We start from the raw sequence: 22,586 nt of genomic DNA, 5'->3' as shown, positions 1-22,586 counted from the left end.
TCCCAAAATAAATAAATAAGCAAGCATTGAGCTAGTGGAAGACTACAAGCACGATTGTAAACTTTTTTCTTTGTCTGTGAAACAGGTTGACTACAGCAAATGGTTTTCTTTGGTAAATGCACCGTAATCTATTAACTGCTTCAATGGCGCACCTTATTGCAGTTAGAATTTATGTTGAAGAGCAAGATGTGTGTCCTGTATTGCTCACAACATGGTAGTATATCACAAGCCAGTGTTAAAAACGCCAGTTTAAGTGATCTCTTTCAACAGCATGAGATTTTGATGTTCTTTCATTTTGATGCTATGTATTAAACTCTTCGTAACGTGAAGTTTACAATTCATTGGTTGTCTTTCGGTTTTTGGACTCTCTTCATAATCTATGATAAATTTATTTCTGTTGTTGATTCCTTTTTTATCTTCCAGAGGTGTATTACTGCCGTCATGGGTGACACGAAAACTGTTTGGCTTGAAAAAGAAGAAATTGATGAGGTATGTACTGAGCCAGATTCCATGGTTACTTACTTCCTTTGCCACTGTTTCATTAATTTCTGTAGGCAGTATACTATGTGAATAAACACAGTTCTTGACATGTTGCTGGAAACATGAATAATGCACTTTAATGTATTAGTGAGATTGAAGGGAGACATTGAAGAAATTCAGAGGCCGGCTGGTATATTTGTTACAAGTAGATCTGATCAATATGCGAGTACTCCGAAGATGTTTTGTGATCTCAAATGGGAATCCCATGAGAAGAGGAGGTAGTTCTTTTTGCTAACACTATTGAGAAAATTTAGAGAACTGGCTTTTGAAGCTGACTGCCAAATGATTCTGCTGTCACCTACATACATATCACATATGGACCACTTGGAAAAATAAGAGAAATTGGAGCTCATATGGAGGCTTATAGAAGGCTGTTTTTCCCTCATTCTATTTGCGAGCGGAACAGGAAAGGAATTGACTAGTAGTGGTACAAGGTACTCCATCATGTACTGTAAGGTGGCTTGTGGTTTATCTATGTATATGTAGGTTCAGTTTGCCCGACCGAGACTCGAACTCGGGATCTTTGCCTTTCGCGGGCAAGTGCTCTACCAACTGAGCTACCGAAGCACGACTCACGCCCGGTACTCACAGCTTTACTTCTGCCAGTACCTCGTCTCCTACCTTCCAAACTTTACAGAAGCTCTCCTGCGAACCTAGCAGAACTAGCACTCCTGAAAGAAAGGATATTGTGGAGACATGGCTTAGCCACAGCCTGGGGGATGTTTCCAGAATTCTGGAAAGACGAGGTACTGGCAGAAGTAAAGCTGCGAGTACCGGGCGTGAGTCGTGCTTCGGTAGCTCAGTTGGTAGAGCACTTGCCCGCAAAAGGCAAAGGTCCCGAGTTCGAGTCTCGGTCGGGCACACAGTTTTTGAATCTGCCAGGAAGTTTCATATCAGCGCACACTCCGCTGCAGAGTGAAAATCTCATTCTGGAAACATCCCCCAGGCTGTGGCTAAGCCATGTCTCCACAATATCCTTTCTTTCAGGAGTGCTAGTTCTGCTAGGTTCGCAGGAGAGCTTCTGTAAAGTTTGGAAGGTAGGAGACGAGGTACCGGCAGAAGTAAAGCTGTGAGTACCGGGCGTGAGTCGTGCTTCGGTAGCTCAGTTGGTAGAGCACTTGCCCGCGAAAGGCAAAGGTCCCGAGCTCGAGTCTCAGTCGGGCACACAGTTTTAATCTGCCAGGAAGTTTCATACTAAATTTTATTAAATATATTAATAGGGGTGTATCCTGTAGGTACTAAGCTTTGGCTTTGACTCTTGATGTAGTAGTGTTAGACACCATATGTGCACAAAGAGATATAAGTGAATATTATTTATTTTGGTTTTATATTTTTGTGGAATGGAAGATTTTAATGACGTGAGACGATAAGAAGCGGTGTGAAGTTGGATTGCAAAATTCACACCTCTCTCACATTGGTTGACTGACTTGATCTGCTCAGCCGATCTTCCTCTCTGTATTGCCAGCTGCGTCGATCTCCAAAACCTTCTTCTCCAAAGAACAATGCTGCTTGCAGAAATTTACAAGACTCTCTCTCTATTTTTGAAATAATTTTGTACTCGAATAATACTTTTTGTTCAGTCATGATGTATTTCAACTTCCTTAAGTAACATACTCAGCGTTTTTCACATTAATATTCAAATGATTAAAAGTTAACTGATTTGTCTTGTGTTAGACTCATTTAAATACATCGGCAATATATTTGGCTTAACGACCACATAATGTATGAATATGTCTTGCCTCTAGCGAGTCCAATACATGAAGTATAATTAACAATTTTTCAGCTGTTCTTCTTTTTTGTCATTACAGTAATCACTGATATAAAGCACCATAAGATACATAAACACTCCTTGTTCTTCCAATACGACTTCAGTGGCACGAGTGGCAAACACTTGTAGATGCTGTCTACCTTGTGCTCATTACTCCTTTCCACCCTGCACACACAAACGTGTCGCAAGTTTGTACATTCTCTCACAATTATTTTTTAAAATACCATGTTTTAGAGACCGTAGGAGGATGAGCGGTTCTAGAATTTATGCAGAAATTCTCGAAGCACTAAAACATCTATGACGAACCTATGCAACATAGTCCAAGTTGCATGTTAGATTGTAAGGTGGTGGTTTGATTGTGAGTTGTCAAAGTCAGTGAACGTGAATACAAATCTTTATTGTCATCACATACTGATCTGTACCATAGGCTGAGCACTGCGTTAGTTTAAAAGATGACAGTTTGATAGTGAGTTGGCAGAGCCAGCAAATGAGATGTCGTGCAAATAATTATAGTTCTTGTTGTAGCATTTATTGTAGGCTAGTTGGTGTTTTGGCCAGAGGTTCATGTCCCCCATTTTGATAATGTCGTGGGTCAGTCCAGTTGGGTGAGATTAACGGGTTGAATATTTTCTGGTAAATATATTTAAACATAAACATATTACAATTTCATAAACAACTTAAATTGTAGCTTAAAGTAATAGTCTGTACAGATTAATTGTATATTTCCAAATTCTAGAATGGATCAAAACCAATTTGTTTGAAGTCTGATTAACTTTGTAACTAACCTCAGAATCCATTAAAAAGCCACATAATGTCATCTTTCACATCATGTGACACTTTAGTTGATGGACTGAACATTTACTAGGTTCTTCCAAGAACTGTTTAACGATTATATTCAGAGAAAGCCATCTGCATTGAATAAGTACAAGTTTCTTTTCACTCATTGTATGTTTTATATAGTAAACCATCCTCTCAACTATTGCAGCAGTCGTTGGCATTTCTTTGGCCAGTCTCCATTTAGAAGTCATAATACTGAATGCCTAGTTGGCAATTCCCATTCTGGAAAGATGGTTACATATTTTCTCCCTTTCTGTAACATGTTACCTTGAAACTACAGTTGTGATTTGTGACATCTAGCAGATTAATTGGAAATTGGTTTTTACAATTATAATACTTGCTTCCATTGTTGACAAAGCATTTTATTCTAGTATACTTCCTATCTAAACTGGTCATTGCATTTGCGAAATGCTGTTTTCCTTTGCATGTCTGTGCAAATTATGTTCATTTTTATCACTTTGTATTGCTAAATGTTGAGCAGAAAGCCTCTTTCAAATGACTTTGAAAATGTATTCTACTAGATTTACTACTGCTGCTCTGTGAAATGAGAGGAAAGTCCAGTTCTCATATATTTGGAAAAATGAGTTGATGCAAACGTATCTGGAAAGACATGAATTATGTTTTATGCTTCATCTATGAACATAAGATTACATTTACAAGCATAAGAATGACATTGTGGCAATGTTAACACTAATTGACAAAAGCATGCTACAGTTTTAATTACAAAATATTTGCATTGCCTTCTATCCAGCACATTTTTATTTTCTAACTTCAGGTATATTGCTATTGTTTCCATGTTAATATTATCAAAGAATTAAATCATATTATGTGGTTGCTGTATTTATCATTTCTGTAATGCATACAAAATGCAAGTGCTGCTGGTAACTGAAGTAATCCCATCATAACTTCATTTTTAAGTTCTTGTGAATTACACACACTGAAGTTAATATTGATTCTCTGTTCTTGCTCATGTTTTCCAAAAAAAAAGTCAAATTGAAACCAGACTTCCTATCACACTAACAGATATGTCACTTCCTCCAAATCACTGATGTTGAAAATTTCTGTAGAAGCAGTGACAATGCAGATTTATTTCAGTGACTGAGAATGACACATTGCTGAAACTAGCCTGATTGTCTAGTAGTGTGCATAGATTACCTAGCCAAGTAAGCATGTGTTGAATTACACTGAAACCCTCATCCACTGTAAGGCTAGCCTAAACAAAACAGTTTAGTTATGAGTCACCTCCAATTTTCAGTCTCTCTACTTTGAATTTATATCATATGTCTCTGTTTTTATGAACCTGATGTGAGAACTGTCATGACCATATTCAGGGCATTCATTTTTTGAATGGTGATTTATATCTGCCATACATCTTGCAAAGTGAGTAGTTAAAAGGAAATTTTTGCTGATAATCAACTTACCTTTTATACATCAATCTTCACTTATTGCTCTTGCTGGGAATAATGACAGAAATGAGGTTTAGATACTGCTTTTGTGTGCCTCTTCTATTCTGCAACAGTATGTGTATCACTATCTAGAGGTGTGTAAAAATGCATTGACGATTCCAACACCTTATAGATGTTGTATGTGAAATGGCTCCATAGCGGCAAATGTCGGTTATAAAATATGATTGAAAATAGTAGTACAGGGAAAGGGCTGAAGTGCAGAATCCTAATTAATTTTCAGATATGTTGTCATTGATTATTTACATAATTTCACCACCAGTATCACTAAATAAATTTTACTTACTATGCACCAGCACAATTGCTTTGTCAGAACAAAAGACATGAAGTGATTAATCTTGTTAAACTTTTGTATGAATGCTTCATTGCACTCTTTACAGTGTTATTTTTTATTTTCACCACAGGTTCAGGTTTACCCATCCAGTGTGAAAATAAAGGAAGAATTGCAGGAGGATGTGAATCAAGAGGTAAATTTAATGTTTAAAATCTGTGTGACTACATAAAATTAAACTGTGATATTCTGTTGCACAGTTTTGGTGAATAGAATTTGATGGACAACTGATGAAGTTGTACAGAAACTTCTTGTTTTTCCCTGTATTGGCCATAAGGATGGCAGGCTGACAGAAACATAATGTGTACCTAGTAGGAAATAAGGAAAAGTAGGAAAAATACAGCATTTTTAGAATTTACATTTCTCTGATCAAAGTATTATATTCGAGATAGTTAAGTGTTTATGTAGTAACACGACTCACATTTCCGCGCACTTCACCTAGTGTAGACCGGGAACTGTCTGCTAGGCATGCCCGATGTGAACTGGCTGGGCACAGTCCATGCTGCCTGAGTTGGTGTTCTGCCGGCAGAGGACGCGGCAGAATTCTTGCGTGCCCTCTAGCGTGCGGGACTTTACTTGCAGCAACTACTGTCCGTGACACACTGTGCTGGTGTGCGCCTCCTGCGATCTTTCTGGTGGCTACTGCACTCCTCCTCCTTCGGGAGGTGAAGCCACTGTGATCCACTGCATCGGAAGGTGGACCGTCGTGCAGTAACGATTACCTCCATGTCCATTGGAAGGCTGAAGTCGGGGGGGATCAGCCAACCCTCGAGCCTGAACCTCCGAATACGTTTGGAAGTGACCCACACGTAGAGGCCCCCGTCATCCCACTACCGGAGCCTGGGACAGAACGGGCGACAAGCCGTCGAATGCTAGATCCCGGTCCACGTTTGTAGGGGCAAGACCCAGTGGCGGGGACGATGGGGAAGGGACGACCACAGGTGAACCAGCCTCCTGAGAAACCAGGCCTGCGAGGGGGGCCGGCTCTCACCAGAGCATCTCTAACGATGGCGATGCTGGTACTGGAGCTATTGGAGGCCACCAAGGCTGAGAACCCTCGCAATGTGGCGGAGTCACAGGTGGGAGAGGCGGTAGCATCCCCTGAGAAAACAACACAGGTGTTGGCAATGGGGAAGCTGGCGCCCGAGGGGTCAGAGGGTGGGTGTCTAAACATGGACATAGCTGATTTTGGTGACAACGTACCTCCTGGTCCCCTGCCTGGAAGGTATAGAACCGGCGGCCATTGCAGCACAGGACCACCACCGGTATCCATCATGGATTGTGACCAAACCCACGTGCCAGACCGACATACCCAATGTAAAGCAGGGTGCCCTGTTTTGCGAAGACTGGCGAGGGCCAGGCCAGAGGAGGTGCAGCAGAGTCCTAGGTTGGCACCCGTGGAGGAGCTCTGCAGGGCTGGGTTCTCCCATTGGTGTGGTCCGGTATGCCTTCAGGAAAAACGTCAATGCCTCCTCCGCAGGAAATTAGTGCACATACATTTTCAACTGCGTCTTAAATGTGCGCACCATGCGCTTGGCTTCCCCATTTGATTATGGATGAAAGGGGGGAGAACAAACGTGCCGAATACCGAGGCGCCTACTAAAATCCTGGAAGGTCTGCGAAATAAACTGAGGTCCATTGTCCGATACCAGGCTGACTGGCAGACCTTTCACAGAAAAGATTTTTGCTTGTGCTTGGATTGCAACTTCGGGAGTAGTTGAGGAGCAGCGAACCACTTATGGAAATCGGGAATAAGCATCAATGACAATGAGCCAGAAGGCATTGAGAAACAGGCCCACAAAATCTATGTGAACACGTTCCCATGCCTGGGTTGCAGGTGGCCATGAAGAGAACACTGACCTGGGAAATGCCTGTTGGCTCTCACACTGGGAACAGGCGGCCACCAAGTGCTCAGTTTCTCTGTCAATACCGGCCCAGTACACATGTCTGCGAGCCAAGGTTTTAGTACGGTAAACACCCCAGTGCCCGTCATGTAATAAACTGGCAGGAACAACCATGCAAGGAGCTGTATCGTCGGTAGCCAGAAGGAGAACTCTTTCCAAGACTGAGAGGCGGTCTCAGAAGAAAATAATTATGAAGAGGGTCCAAGTCCCAACCTGGAGGTCGGGACGACCAGCCCTGCTGAACGAGGCGAACTACTTGCCGGAGGAATGGGTCAGCTTCTGTTTCCCTGGCGATTCTAGAACTAGTGATCGGGAAGCCATCAACCACTTGTCGGGATGCCACATCCAAATGAAAACACATAATCTCCTCCCGATCAAACTTAGGATCCGGGCCCACCGGAAGACAGGAAAGAGTGTCGGCATTGACGTGCTCTCCAGTAGGGCGAAAATGAATGTCATAATGGTACTTAGAGAGGAACAAGGCCCAGCGCTCCAGTCTGTGGGCCGCCCAATCCGGAATCTGAGAGGCGGGGCCAAATAACGATATTAATGGCTTATGGTCAGTGATTAACTGAAACTTCATGCCATACAAGAAAGGGTGAAACTTGGTAACAGCGTAGACAATGGCCAAAGACTCTTTTTCCACCTGGGAGTAATGGGCCTGCACGGGACTAAGAGTCTTAGACGCAAACGCCAGTGGCTGCTTGGAGCCATCCGCATTGCGATGAGCCAGGACGGCCCCCACCCCATACTGCAAAGCATCTGTAGCCAGGACCAATGGCTTAGTGGGATCAAAAGTATCCAAACAAGGCTCTGACGTGAGGACTCCCTTCAACCAGGTGAATGCTCGCTCGCATGCAGGCGACCAATCAAAAGGAACACCCTTGCGCAGAAGGCAGTACAGGGGGCGGGCTATGGTGGAAGCCCTGGGAATGAACCGGTGGTAATAGGCTATCTTGCCTAAAAAAGCTTGTAACTCCAGTGAAGCGGGCCGCAGAAGGTCGACAATACCTTGGACCAAACTTCCTAGCGGCTGGATGCCGTGCCGAGAGATCATGTAGCCCACATTCTCAGTGGATGGTTGGAAGAAGTTCGACTTACGCAGGTTGCAACGCAGCCCCACGGACCTGAATTTGAGAAGGAGGGTTCAAAGGTTGTGCAAGTGTTCCTTCGTGCTGCGGCCTGTGACAATTACGTTGTCCAGGTAATTAATACAGTGGGGGATTGTCGACGTGATGTGCTCAAGATAACACTGAAATATCGCCGGGGCACTGGATATTCCGAAGGCCAACCGCTGGTATTGGTAAAGGCCAAACGGGGTGTTGATGACTGCCAGCTGTTTGGAGTCCTCATCAAGTGGTATCTGATGATAAGCCTCCCAAAAGATCGATTTTCGAAAAATATTGGCCTCCCACCACAGCAGAGAACAATTCATGAGAACAAGGCAAGGGATAGGTGTCTGCCACCAATTGGGAATTAATGGTGGCCTTGAAATCGCCACAAAGACGTAATTTTCCCAAGAGTTTCTTGACAATAATGAGGGGCGAAGCCCACTCACTAGAAGAAATGGGAAGAACGACCCCGAGGGCTGTCAGCCGGTCTAGCTCTGCTTTTACCTGAGGGCGGAGAGCTGCCTCGCGCAAAGAAAACACGGGCGAGCTGCCGCCTTCAACGTTAAGTGAGCTTCAAAACACGCCCCAAGCCCTCCTCAAAGATATCCTGAAAGTCAGAGATCAAAGATTCCAATGACTGATAGGGAATGTCTTCGGAGACCAATTGTATGGTATCTGTGATAGAAAAACCGAAAGCTTGAAAGGCATCCAATCCAAAAAGGTTAGCGGAGCTCGCATCACTGACAACAATAAAAGAAAAGTAAGAGGCCGAGTGACTGATTTGTAAGTAACGTCAGTAGTGAATTGAACCAGTAGGGGAATGAGCTGTTTACCATAACCGCGTAGACGCCGGTAAACTGGCGCCAACGGGGCGACCCAAGGTCAGAGTAAGTTTGTGCATTCAACAAGGAAACTGCCGCACCCGTATCTACTTGCAGTTGTAATCGGCGCAACTGAACACACACCGCGATAAAGAGTTTGTGTTTCCTGAATGTCAACGTCCATGTCCTCTGTACCTGCTTCCTTCGATTCCTTTCAGGCTGAGCGGCAAACTTTAGCATGTCTTTCTTATTACATTTGCGACAAACGGCCCAACGCTGGGGCACTCTGACCGATCATGATGTATATAGCACGACACACAGGACGGAACTCTGTTTACGCGCGTGCGGGAGCGGCCGTAATGGCCGGATTGTACCGCTCGCACGTCATCAACTCCGGACGCAGTGGCCGCGGCCGCACCGCCCTGAACCGCCGCGACGTCGCACCATGCTTCCAACTGTTAACCTTGCGCGTGAGAGACTTCATACGATTGAGCAATGGACAGGACCTCCTCAAGGGAAGGGTCTTCCAACTGCAGGGGCCGAACGAACCATGACGCCGCGCACCATAACGTGGGCATATGACTCTCGCGACTGCTCCATGACAAAATGACACTTGCAACTAAGACCGTGCAGTGTAGCGGCCCACGCTGTTTCTTGCATTGATAGAACTCGACCCTAGCCGCCACAACATGCGTGCGACGGCAATAATATGAAGACAGCAATGAGCACAATGCATCAAAAGACAAGGACGAGGGTTCCTGTAATGGCGCTAGCTGCCGCAAAACTTGATACAGCGAGGGAGATATCCAAGACAAGAAAAGAGCACAACATACCTCCGCATCGGCAACATGAAACACCTGGAAATGCTGCCGAAGGCGATGTTCATATGCATCCCAATCCTCCGCCGTCTCATCATATGGGGGAAAGGGAGGAGGGAACAGTGCTGGAGCAGACTGCGTGGAGAGCAACGCCGGAAGCACTTGTTTCATGGTTGCCATGAGCTCCGTCTGCTGCTCAATCAAAACCCGCACTAAATCCTCCATGCCGTGGAAAAGCTGCAAAACCGGAACGAAGACGCAACACACGAAAGAACGACCCTACTCGTCACCAATTGTGTAGTAACATGATTCACGTTTCTGTCGTACTTCTCCTAGTGTAGACTGGGAACTGTCTGCTAGGCATGCCTGATGTGAACTGGCTGGGCACAGCCCATGTTGCCTGAGTTGTTTTTCTGCCTCTGTTCTGCCAGCAGAGGATGCGGCCAAATTCTTGCGGGCCCTCTGGTGGGCGGGACTTTACTTGCGGCAACTATTGTCCGTGACGCACCGTGCTGATGGGCGCCTCCCGTGATCTTTGTGGTGGCTACTGCAGTTTACAACATATTTATTTGTAAAATTACTTCCTTATACAGGATACCTCACTGAAGAGTATGGCGCATTTTCTTTGATAATCAGCAAATATTTGCAGTTTCATTTTTGTAATGTGTAGATGAAGTTGACCCGAAAAAGTATTGCTTGTAATGTTTCACATGACACAATGTCAATGGAAAATGTCAGTTTCTTTCCTATTCTAAGAAAAATAATCTTTAGAATGGAATGTTACATGTTCAGTGTGTGCTAGTCATCCCAGATTAATGTAGTGTGACATTTAGTTTAATGACACATTAACAAGGATAGTAAAACAAAGAATAACCAGTACCTGAGCAGAGAGCGAGTAATGTTGCTGCAGAGCACGGGGCCCAACTGCTCATGGGACAGGGCAAAATGGACAAGGAAGATGTGGTGAACACATTTCCATAAAAATGAAAACAGCTGAATTGCCAGTGTATGCACCTCAGTCTTCTGCACACCACACCACACTCTAGAATACAGCATATACAAACCTTCAGAAGTAACAGACATGCTTTTGTTTACTCGTGAATGCTGTAAATGTTATCATTTTGTTTGATTCTTGTTGCTGTGGTGTGTGTTTCTGACTAGATTCCATAACACGATTTTTGTTGTTGGTCTTGTGTAATGAGGTTGACAGGGAAACAGCTCAAGTGTATATGGAAATATATCTGGAATGAGAAGAGAGCCACCCTCTAGTAGATGTTTTTTGGGCTGTAATACAGTGAGCTTGACACATGGTATGAGCAGATCCACACAGCAAACCATTGATGCTTGCTAGTTCAAATCTCACACACCACAGTGCATCGAATTTTAAGAGACTCGAAGTTGCACCCATACTGCCACCCTGGGTACCATAAGCTTTTAGTAGATGACAAGGCCAATCGGGTAATCTTTTGTGGGTGAGTATTGAATCAGTGTATTAGCTTGGTGAAGGCGACTCAGTTCACAGACCAGTCAACATTTTCCACACAGTCATGCTAAATCATCGTGCTAAACACTGCTGGACCTCCGGGGACCTTCAATGTCTGTGTGAGCCAGAGAATGTATGATGGGCTGTCAGTTGCTGGGGAGGCATTATCAATAAACATGTGGTAGGTTCCCACTTTTTCCAAAGATAGGTTGAGTGAGAGAATGTGCCCAAACTTCCTTCAGAATTAACTGTTTTCTATGGTTGATGTGATGATATTAATTTAAGCATGAGACTGGAATAGAAGGGAGAACCGATAGAGGTACTCAAGGTACCCTCCGCCACACACCGTCAGGTGGCTTGCGGTGTATGGATGTAGATGTAGATGTAGAAGTGATGTGGATGCAAAAGAATTGTGCACCTGGCTACTGCATTGCACCTGCATGCCCAGCAGCACAAAATGATAGGCAGACATATGATCATCGCATGCCAGCTAGGCCACTTGATCAGTCTCTACTTCACTTGGATAGCTGGGAACAAAAAAGATTCAGTGTATGAAGAACAATGTGAGAACCATGAGGAGGTGGACAACTGCATCAGGCAAAACCTTTCTGCACTTGGGTCATATGATGAACTGCACGCAACACCTCGCATCTATTCTAGCCTGGAACAGTGTTCAGAAAAAATGGTGGTTTGTTTGGACACATAGTGTAAGGGACTAATTCAATCAAAGAATGATTAATTTTTGTTTCCTTTAAAAAAAAAAAAAAAACCTCTTAAGAAATTTTTGGCTGCTTAGAATTCAGTATTACTTTGTTGTGTTATGTGGACACGCATGTCCACAGTGAAGAATCAATAATAAAGCAGAAAAATAAGCTTATTGTTAATTTTCTTAGTTGTAGGCTGCAAATCTGTTACAGACTGTTGCTTTGATAATAACTAATTTGACAGTTTAAGAACTGTATTGTAAAAGTCTACTCTTTCCATTCACTATGTTGTTGTTGTTGTTGTTGTGGTCTTCAGTCCTGAGGCTGGTTTGATGCAGCTCTCCATGCTAATCTATCCTGTGCAAGCTCCTTCGTCTCCCAGTACCTACTGCAACCTACATCCTTCTGAATCTGCTTAGTCTATTCATCTCTTGGTCTCCCTCGACGATTTTTACCCTCCACACTGCCCTCCAATGCTAAATTTGTTATTCCTTGATGCCCCAGGACATGTCCTACCAACCGATCCCTTCTTCTAGTCAAGTTGTGCCACAAACTTCTCTTCTCCCCAATCCTATTCAATACCTCCTCATTAGTTACGTGATCTACCCACCTAATCTTCAACATTCTTCTGTAGCACCACATTTCAAAAGCTTCTATTCTCTTCTTGTCCAAACTATTTATTGTCCATGTTTCACTTCCATACATGGCTACACTCCATACAAATACTTTCAGAAATGACTTCCTGACACTTAAATCTATACTTGATGTTAACAAATTTCTCTTCTTCAGAATTGCTTTCCTTGCCATTGCCAGTCTACATTTTATATCCTCTCTACTTCGAGCATCATCAGTTATTTTGCTCCCCAAATAGCAAAACTCCTTTACTACTTTAAGCGTCTCATTTCCTAATCTAATTCCCTCAGCATCAACCAACTTAATTCGACTACATTCCATTATCCTCGTTTTGCTTTTGTTGATGTTCATCTTATACCATCCTTTCAAGATACAGTCCGTTCCGTTCAGCTGCTCTTCCAAGTCCTTTGTTGTCTCTGACAGAATTACAATGTCATCGGCGAACCTCAAAGTTTTTATTTCTTCTCCCTGGATTTTACTACCTACTCCAAATTTTTCTTTTGTTTCCTTTACTGCTTGCTCAACATAGAGATTGAATAATATCGGGGGAGAGGCTACAACCCTGTCTCACTCCCTTCGCAACCACTGCTTCCCTTTCATGCCCCTCGACTCTTATAACTGCCATCTGGTTTCTGTACAAATTGTAAATAGCCTTTCGCTCCCTGTATTTTACCCTGGACACCTTTAGAATAATGTAGGTTGCAGTAGGTACTGGGAGATGAAGAAGCTTGCGCAGGATAGAGTAGCATGGAGAGCTGCATCAAACCAGTCTCAGGACTGAAGACCACAACAACAACAACAACCACCTTTAGAATTTGAAAGAGAGTATTCCAGTCAACATTGTCAAAAGCTTTCTCTAAGTATATAAATGCTAGAAATGTAGGTTTGCCTTTACTTAATCTTCCTTCTAAGATAAGTCGTAAGGTCAGTATTGCCTCACGCGTTCCACCATTTCTACGGAATCGAAACTGATCTTCCCCGAGGTCGGCTTCTACCAGTTTTTCCATTCAGCTGTGACTCATTAAACTGATAGTTCGGTAATTTTCACATCTGTCAACACCTGCTTTCTTTGGGATTGGAATTATTATATTCTTCTTGAAGTCTGAGGGTATTTCGCCTGTCTCGTACACCTTGCCCACCAGATGGTAAAGTTTTGTCAGGACTGGCTCTCCCAAGGCCGTCAGTAGTTCCAGCAGAATGTTGTCTACTCCCGGGGCCTTGTTTTGACTCAGGTCTTTCAGTGCTCTGTCAAACTCTTCATGCAGTATCGTATCTCCCATTTCATCTTCATCTACATCCTCATCCATTTCCATAATATTGACCTCAAGTACATCGCCCTTGTATAGACCCTCTATATACTCCTTCCACCTTCCTGATTTCCCTTCTTTGCTTAGAACTGGGTTTCCATATGAGCTCTTGATATTCATACAAGTGGCTCTCTTTTCTCTAAAGGTCTCTTTAATTTTCCTTAGGCTGTATCTATCTTACCCCTAGTGAGATAAGCCTCTACGTCCTTACATTTGTCCTTTAGCCATGCCTGCTTAGCCGTTTTGCACTTCCTATCGATCTCATTTTTGAGACGTTTGTATTCCTTTTTGCCTGCTTCATTTACTGCATTTTTATATTTTCTCCTTTCATCAATTAAATTCAATATTTCTTCTGTTACCCAAGGATTTCTACAGGCCTCGTCTTTTTACCTACTTGATCCTCTGCTGCCTTCACTACTTCGTCCCTCAGAGCTACCCATTCGTCTTCTACTGTGTTTCTTTCCCCCCATTCCTGTCAATTGTTCCCTTATGTTCTCCCTGAAACTCTGTACAATCTCTGGTTTAGTCAGTTTATCCAGGTCCCATCTCCTTAAATTCCCACCTTTTTGCAGTTTCTTCAGTTTTAACCTACAGTTCATAACCAATAGATTGTGGTCAGAGTCCACATCTGCCCCTGGAAATGTCCTACAATTTAAAACCTGGTTCCTAAATCTCTGTCTTACCATTATATAATCTATCTGATACCTTTTAGTATCTTCAGGATTCTTCCACGTATACAACCTTCTTTTATGATTCTTGAACCAAGTGTTGGCTATGATTAAGTTATGCTCTGTGCAAAATTCTACCAGACAGCTTCCTCTTTCATTTCTTAACCCCAATCCATATTCACCTACTATGTTTCCTTCTCTCGCTTTTCCTACTGTCAAATTCCAGTCACCCATGACTATTAAATTTTCGTCTCCGTTCACTACCTGAATAATTTCTTTTATCTCATCATACATTTCTTCGTCATCTGCAGAGCATATAAACTTGTACTACTGTAGTAGGCATGGGCTTCGTGTCTATCTTGGCCACAATAATACGTTCACTATGCTGTTTGTAGTAGCTTACCCGCACTCCTATTTTTTTATTCATTATTAAACCTACTCCTGCATTACTGCTATTTGATTTTGTATTTATAACCTTGTATTCACCTGACCAGAAGTCTTGTTCCTCCTGCCACCGAACTTCACTAATTCCCACTATATCTAACTTTAACCTATCTATTTCTTTTTTTTAATTTTCTAACCTACCTGCCCGATTAAGGGATCTGACATTCCACGCTCTGATCTGTGGAATGCCAGTTTTCTTTCTCCTGATAATGACGTCCTCCTGAGTAGTCCCCACCCGGAGAGCGGAATGTGGGACTAGTTTACCTCCAGAATATTTTACCCAAGAGGACGCCATCATCATTTAACCATACAGTAAAGCTGCATGCCCTCGGGAAAAATTACGGCTGTAGTTTCCCCCTTGCTTTCAGCTGTTCGCAGTACCACAACAGCAAGGCCGTTTTGGTTAGTGTTACAAGGCCAGATCAGTCAATCATCCAGACTGTTGCCCCTGCAACTACTGAAAAGGCTGCTGCCCCTCTTCAGGAACCACATGTTTGTCTGGCCTCTCAACAGGTACCCCTCCGTTGTGGTTGCACCTACGGTACGGCTATCTGTATCGTTTTGGCACGCAAGCCTCCCCACCAACGGCAAGGTCCATGGTTCATGGGGGGGGGGGGGGGGGGGTCCATTCACTAACTGTGTAATTAAGTTGAATTAAAAGTTATTCTTCTACTTTCTGCTATATTATCTTCATTTGAAATAGTAGTGAAATACATTAGATAACATCGTGAAATACAGCACAGAAGATAGTGAAATACAATAGATAAGATTCTTTTAGGCATATGCAAACTGAAACAAAGTGCCATTCTGTGAGATCATCTTATAAGTTAATGTGTATTGGTCTGATTTAGTACTTGCGGCTATTCAGATTGCTCTTTACTATCCCCTAATGCAGTTTATAACTACAACAGACAGTGAAATGCTGAGCAAGGTGGTGCAGTGCTTAGCACACTGAACTCACATTCTGGAGGATGACGGTTCAATCCCGCATCCAGCCTACCTGATTTAGGTTTTCCGAGATTTCCCTAAATTGCTTCAGACAAATGCTGGGATGGTCCCTTTGAAAGTGCATGACCGACTTCCGTCCCTATCCTTCCCTAAGCCAATGAGACAGATGACCTCTCTGTTTGGTCTCTTCCACCAAACCAACCCAACCCGACCCAATCAGTAAACATTTGTTTTCCATGTCTTCTTTGCCCAAATTTCCTCCTCTCACGTGCCGCTATCAGAACATGCCACTTGAACTAAAACAAATATTTGTTGTCACAGTTGTCATGGTTAATATGATTATTCATTTGAAAAAGGAATATCCAGGTTGAATTTATGATTGTGTCAAAAATAAATTTCAATCATTGATGATTGTTATATGCGTGAATTTATATCTTCTACCATTTCTTATATCCCTATTAGAATTTTTGTAATGAGTAGAAAGCTTGGGGAACTTGAAGTAATAGTTTGTCCATATGAATATTTTTTTTTTCTGTAAATGGGAAAGTAAACAAACAGATAACTTTGGAATTCTCAGTACATGTTTGTGGAATGGGGAAGAGGATGGAAGGAAAAGTATAAATAATGTTGTAATTTTTGTAATAAACATAGTCACACGATTTTAGTGGTAACACAGCTACATACATAGCTGCAAACCACACTGAAGTGCATTGCAGAGGGTGCTTACAATTTACCACATTTTAAGATTTTTTTCTGCTTCCAGTCATGTATGGAGTGTGGGAGAGTAAATGATGCAGTGCCTTTTTGCAAGCTGTAATGAGTCTAATGTTGTCTTCAGTCCTGATGAGAGTCATAAATGGGGGGAGAGAGGGAGGAAAGGAGGGGGGTGGAAAATACCTTTAGATTCTTTACAGTGTATAAGTATGTTTTTCAGGATAATCAGTGACTTGTCTTAAGGGGTCTCCCAATTTAGCTTTCACATCATATCTGTGATGCTCTTCTGTGGTTGAAGCAAACTTATGTCCATTTGTACTCCTTTCCGTATGTTCAATATCCTCTGTTAACTTCAGAAGTATTGTAGGATAGCGTGGACAAGTGTTTTGTAAGCAGTGTCCTTTGTAGTGTCTCTATATCCTAACAATGAACCACAGTTCATCACCTGCTCTGCACATGACAACCGATGTAGCATAGAGATCATTCATGTTTGAGTTCAGAGAATATTGTAGAATTTTACAACAAATGCTCATCAGTTAGGTTGTTCAGTAATTTTGTGGATCACTTCTGCTACCCTCCTTATAAGAGGTGTGATCTGTACTTTCCTCCAGTCGCCAGACACAGTAATTTATTTATTTACTTGCTTATTTTTCAAGTGATGGTGTATGCAGGATGTCCCAGGGACAATGGTCAATATTCAAGGACATGTCAGGAATGATCATTCAAAGAAAAGAAAGTCTGGTAATTGTGGGCTCCAAAATGCATACCTGAAGAACTATGAGGATTTATTAAGTAGAAGAGATGTCTTTCACAGTAATTTATGAAAAGTTCTCATAGCTCGTGAAAGGTGTGTACTTTAGAGCCCATGCTTATTGGACATTAGTTCTCATTTTGCTCCAAATTACCACCTCTCAAACTATGGAAAGCAGAGAGCTTGCAGTGGAAGAGATTTGTTTTATAGTATTGTATCTCTTAATTTGTGCAGTTTAGAGCCCATGTTTACTAGAATTATTTTTTTTTTATCTGAATCATTGTTCCTGTCATATCCCGGAGTACTGACCATTCCTCCTGCGACATACTGTATTATGATTCCAATGCGAGCTAACTCAGCTACAATTTCAGTATAGAATACTAAACAGGATTCCGTTGGCCTTAAAGCCTTGTTCAATTTTAGTGATTTTTAGCTGTTTGTTAATTTGGGGAGAAGAGGAGTTTGTGGCATAACTTGACTAGAAGAAGGGATCTGTTGGTAGGACATGTCCTGAGGCATTAAGGGATCATCAATTTAGTATCGGAGGGCAGCGTGGAGGGTAAAAATCGTAGGGGGAGACCAAGAGATGAATACACTAAGCAGATTCAGAAAGATGGAGGTTGTAGTTGGTACTGGGATATGAAGAAACTTGCAGAGGAGAGCTGCATCAAACGAGTCTCAGGAATGAAGACTACTACAACAATAACAACAACGTTAACACCACTGACACTAATATTTCTATTACTTAGCATTGCAGTAGTGTGAAAATTAAGCTAGGACACTAGTTCTACACATTACGTGGTAAAGGAATATTTGAAATGAAAATGGAGTACATCATTTCTGGTTTTGCTTTGCTACCTTCACTTTCAGTTCCTATGTGATGCATGTCTGTCAGGACACTAACTTTGGTGCCACTGGCCACTTTTACATCTACATATGCATTTATACTCTGCAAGCCACCCAGCGGTGTGTGGCGGAGGGCACTTTACGTGCCACTGTCATTACCTCCCTTTCCTGTTGCACTTGCGTATGGTTCGCGGGAAGAACGACTGCTGGAAAGCCTCCATGCGTGCCCGAATCTCTCTGATTTTACATTCATGATTGCAGTGGGAGGTATAAGCAGGGGGAAGCAATATATACCATACCTCATCCAGAAACGTACCCTCTCCAAACCTGGACAGCAAGCTACACCGTGATGCAGGGCGCCTCTCTTGCAGGGACTGCCTCTTGAATTTGCTAATAATCTCTGTAACGCTATCACGCTTACCAAATAACCCTGTGACAAAACGCGCCTCTTTTCTTTGGACCTTCTCTATCTCCTCCGTCAACCCGACCTGGTACGGATCCCACACTGATGAGCAATACTCAAGTACAGGTCGAACGAGTGTTTTGTAAGCCACCTCCATTGTTGATGGATTACATTTTCAAAGGACTCTTCCAATGAATCTGAACCTGGCACCCACCTTACCAACAATTAATTTTATATGATCATTCCACTTCAAATTGTTCTGTACGCATACTCCCAGATATTTTACAGAAGTAACTGCTGCTAGTGTTAGTGCCGCTATCATATAATCATACAATAAAGGATCCTTCTTTCTATGTATTCGCAATACATTACATTTGTCTATGTTAAGGGTCAGTTGCCACTCCCTGCACCAAGTGCAGATCTCCCTGCATTTCGCTGCAATTTTCTAATGCTGCAACTTCTCTGTATACTACAGGATCATCCGTGAAAAGCCTCATGGAACTTCCAACACTATCTACTAGGTCATTTATATATATTGTGAAAAGCAGTGGTCCCATAACACTCCCCTGTGGCACATCAGAGGTTACTTTAATGTCTGTAGACGCCTCTCCATTCAGAACAATAGGCTGTGTTCTGTTTGCTAAAAGCTCTTCAATCCAGCCACACAGCTGGTCTGATATTCTGTAGGCTCTTACTTTGTTTATCAGGCGACAGTGCAGAACTGTATCAAACGCCTTCCAGAAGTCAAGGAGAATGGCATCTACCTGGGAGCCTGTATCTAATATTTTCTGGGTCTCATGAACAAATAAAGTGAGTTGGGTCTCACACGATTGCTGTTTCCGGAATCCATGTTGATTCCTACAGAGGAGATTCAAGGTTTCCGGAAATAACATGATACGCATGCAAAAAACATGTTCTAAAATTCTACAACAGATTGATGTCAGAGATATAGGAGTTTTGCGCATTTGCTCGATGACGCTTCTTGAAAACTGGGACTACCTGTGCTCTTTTCCAATCATTTGGAACCTTCCATTCCTCTAGACTTGCAGCACACGGCTGTTACAAGGGGGGGGCAAGTTCTTTCACGTAGTCTGTATAGAATCGAATTGGTATCCCATCAGGTCCAGTGGACTTTCCTCTGTTGAGTGATTTCAGTTGCTTTTCTATTCCTTGGACACTTATTTCGATGTCAGCCATTTTTTCGTAAGTGCGAGGATTTAGAGAAGAAACTGCAGTGCGGTCTTCCTCTGTGAAACAGCTTTGGAAAAAGGTGTTTAGTATTTCAGCTTTACGCGTGTCATCCTCTGTTTCAATGCCATCATCATCCCAGGGTGTCTGGATATGCTGTTTCGACCCACTTACTGATTTAACGTGCGACCAGAACTTCCTAGGATTTTCTGTCAAGTCGGTACATAGAATTCTACTTTCTAATTCACTGAACGCTTCATGCATAGCCCTTCTTATGCTAACTTTGACATCGTTCAGCTTCTGTTTGTCTGAAAGGTTTTGGCTGTGTTTAAACTTGCAGTGAAGTTCTCTTTTCTTTTGCAGTAGTTTCCTAACTTTGTTGTTGAACCATGGTGGGTTTTTCCTGTCCCTCACAGTATTACGTGGCACGTACCTGTCTAAACTGCATTTTACAATTGTCTTGAACTTTTTCCATAAACACTCAACATTGTCACTGTCTGAACAGAAATTTTCGTGTTGATCTGTTAGCTAGTCTGAAATCTGCCTCCTATTACTCTTGCTAAACAGATAAACCTTCCTCCTTTTGTTTATATTCCTATATACTTCCATATTCAGGGATGTTGCAATGGCCTTATGATCACTGATTCCCTGTTCTGCGCTTACAGAGTCGAAAAGTTCGGGTCTGTTTGTTATCAGTAGGTCCAAGGTGTTATCTCCATGAGTCAATTCTCTGTTTAATTGCTCGAGGTCATTTTTGGATAATGCACTCAATATAATGTCACTCGATGCTCTGTCCCTACCACTCATCCTAAACATCTGAGTGTCCCAGTCTATATATGGTAAATTGAAATCTCTACCTAAGACTATAACATGCTGAGGAAATTTATGTGAAATGTATTCCAGATTTTCACTCAGTTGTTCTGCTACTAATGCTGCTGAGTTGGGAGGTCAGTAAAAGGAGCCAATTATTAACCTAGCTTGGCTGTTGAGTGTAACCTCCACCCATAATAATTCACAGGAACTATCCACTTCTATTTCACAGGATAAACTACACATGATCATTATTCTCTCTCTCTCTCTCTCTCTCTCTCTCTCTCTCTCTCTCTCTCTCTCTCTCTCTCTCACACACACACACTTTCAAATTCTGAAGCTGGAAGGAGTCAAATACATGGAGCAAAAGGCTATTTACAATTTGTACAGAAAACAGATGGCAGTTATGAGAGTCAAGGGCATGCATGAAAGGGAAGCATTGGTTGGGAAGGGAGTGAGACAATGTTGTAGCCTATCCCAAATCTGTATGTTGAGCAAGCAGTAAAGGAAACAAAACGGAAATTTGAAGCAGGACTTAAATTCCACGGAGAAGAAGTAAAAACTTTGAGGTTTGCTGATGACATTGTAATTCTGTCACAGACAGCAAAGAACTTGGAAGAGCAGTTGAACGGAATGGATAGTGTCTTGAAAAGATAATATAAGATGAATATATGATATAAGATGAATATCAACAAAAGCAAAACAAGGATAATTGAATGTATTCAAATTAAATCAGGTGATGCTGAGGGAATTAGCTTAGGAAATGAGAGACTTAAGTTAGTAGATGAGTTTTGCTATTTGGGGAGCAAAATAACTGATGATGGTTGAAGTAGATAGGATATAAAATGTAGACGGGTGATGGGAAGAAAAGCGTTTCTGAAGAAGAGAAATTTGTTAACGTCAATTATAAATTTGTGTGTCATGAAGTCTTCCCTGAAAGTATTTGTGTGGAATGTAGCCATGTATGGAAGTGAAACATTGATGATAAATAGTTTAGACAAGAAGAGAATAGAAGCTTTTGAAATGTGGTGCTACAGAAGAATGCCGAAGATTGGATGGGTAGATCATGTAACTAATGAGGAGGTACTGAATAGAATTGAGAAGATGAATTTGTGGTACAACTTGACTAGAAGAAGGGACCAGTTGGTAGGATATGTTCTGAGGAGTCAAGGGATCATCAATTTAGTATTTGAGGGAAGTGTGTAGGGTAAAAATCGTAGAGGGAGAGCAAGGCATGAATACACTAATCAGATTCAGAAGGATGTAGGTTGCAGTAGTTACTTGGAAATGAAGAAGCTTGCACAGCTTGCACAGCTGCATCAAACCAGTCTCTGGACTGAAGATCACATAACAACAACATGAGACCTTTCAATACAGTTTGCTGTGGTTGTCATTGAATGCTTCAACCAGTACTCTCTTGCCAGTCATATGTGTTTCATGTAGCATCTCTCTGTCTATAGATATGCACTTCACTGTACACGTTATCACTGAAATACTACTGAATTTAAGCTGTGTGGATTTTGCAATGTATTTTATTGCAGACAGTTTATTGTATTCGAATTTTCACCTTATCGTGTATCCTTACACAGCTGCCAGTTTGCTGCTGTAAAATCTTTGTCTGTAATACATTCTTGGTGGTACAGTCACAACTGTGAATTGGATTGTCCATTACGAATAAAATCCACAGTAGTTGTAATTTGAAACAAAGGCAACTTTAAGGTGAAAATGCTATTGCAAACAACCAAAGTGGCAGTTGCCAATCTGCAAAAAGTAACTTATCATATTACTGCTCTAACAGCCACATGGGTACACCCAGAAAGAACTAGTTCATGCTGCAAACATTCAATGGCATGTGCATACTAGGGCCTCCTCCTTATGCTCCACATGGCTGCCAGTAATATGGGTCATTGGGTGTACTCAACATGCGACTGCCAAGCACTTACATGGTAATCCCTTATTGCAAATTGACAGTTGGCATTTTAGGTGTTTGTAACAGCATTTTTGCCTTTCTTAAGTCACTGTCACATGTCCGGCCATTTTTATTAGGTCATTAGGTTATATTATTTTCGTCTGTGGGTGCATGTTTATGACGA

At 42.2% G+C, this 22,586-nt stretch overlaps 1 protein-coding gene and 2 non-coding genes across 7 annotated transcripts in view; 2 read left to right on the top strand and 1 right to left on the bottom strand.

Moving 5' to 3' along the window:
* LOC126427104 (zinc finger protein 708-like) overlaps positions 1–22,586 on the top strand; it is a 171,137-nt gene that overhangs the window by 4,820 nt on the left and 143,731 nt on the right. For all 5 annotated transcript variants that reach the window (XM_050089316.1, XM_050089317.1, XM_050089315.1 and 2 more), the window contains 2 exons: positions 424–489; positions 5,013–5,075. In XM_050089316.1, coding sequence (XP_049945273.1) covers positions 442–489; positions 5,013–5,075 — 111 coding nt within the window. In that variant the 5' untranslated portion in view covers positions 424–441. Of the gene's footprint in view, positions 1–423; positions 490–5,012; positions 5,076–22,586 lie in introns of those variants that run through there.
* On the bottom strand, positions 1,034–1,108 carry Trnas-cga (transfer RNA serine (anticodon CGA)). Its single transcript has one exon. It is a non-coding gene; the product is annotated as a tRNA-Ser (tRNA).
* Trnal-caa (transfer RNA leucine (anticodon CAA)) lies at positions 1,328–1,402 on the top strand. The gene has a single exon. It is a non-coding gene; the product is annotated as a tRNA-Leu (tRNA).

The sequence above is a fragment of the Schistocerca serialis genome, chromosome 11 (assembly GCF_023864345.2).
Source record: "Schistocerca serialis cubense isolate TAMUIC-IGC-003099 chromosome 11, iqSchSeri2.2, whole genome shotgun sequence".
Classification (NCBI taxonomy): domain Eukaryota; kingdom Metazoa; phylum Arthropoda; class Insecta; order Orthoptera; family Acrididae; genus Schistocerca; species Schistocerca serialis.
Note: the sequence above shows the minus strand (reverse complement) of the source record. Positions and strands in the feature narration are given on the sequence as shown.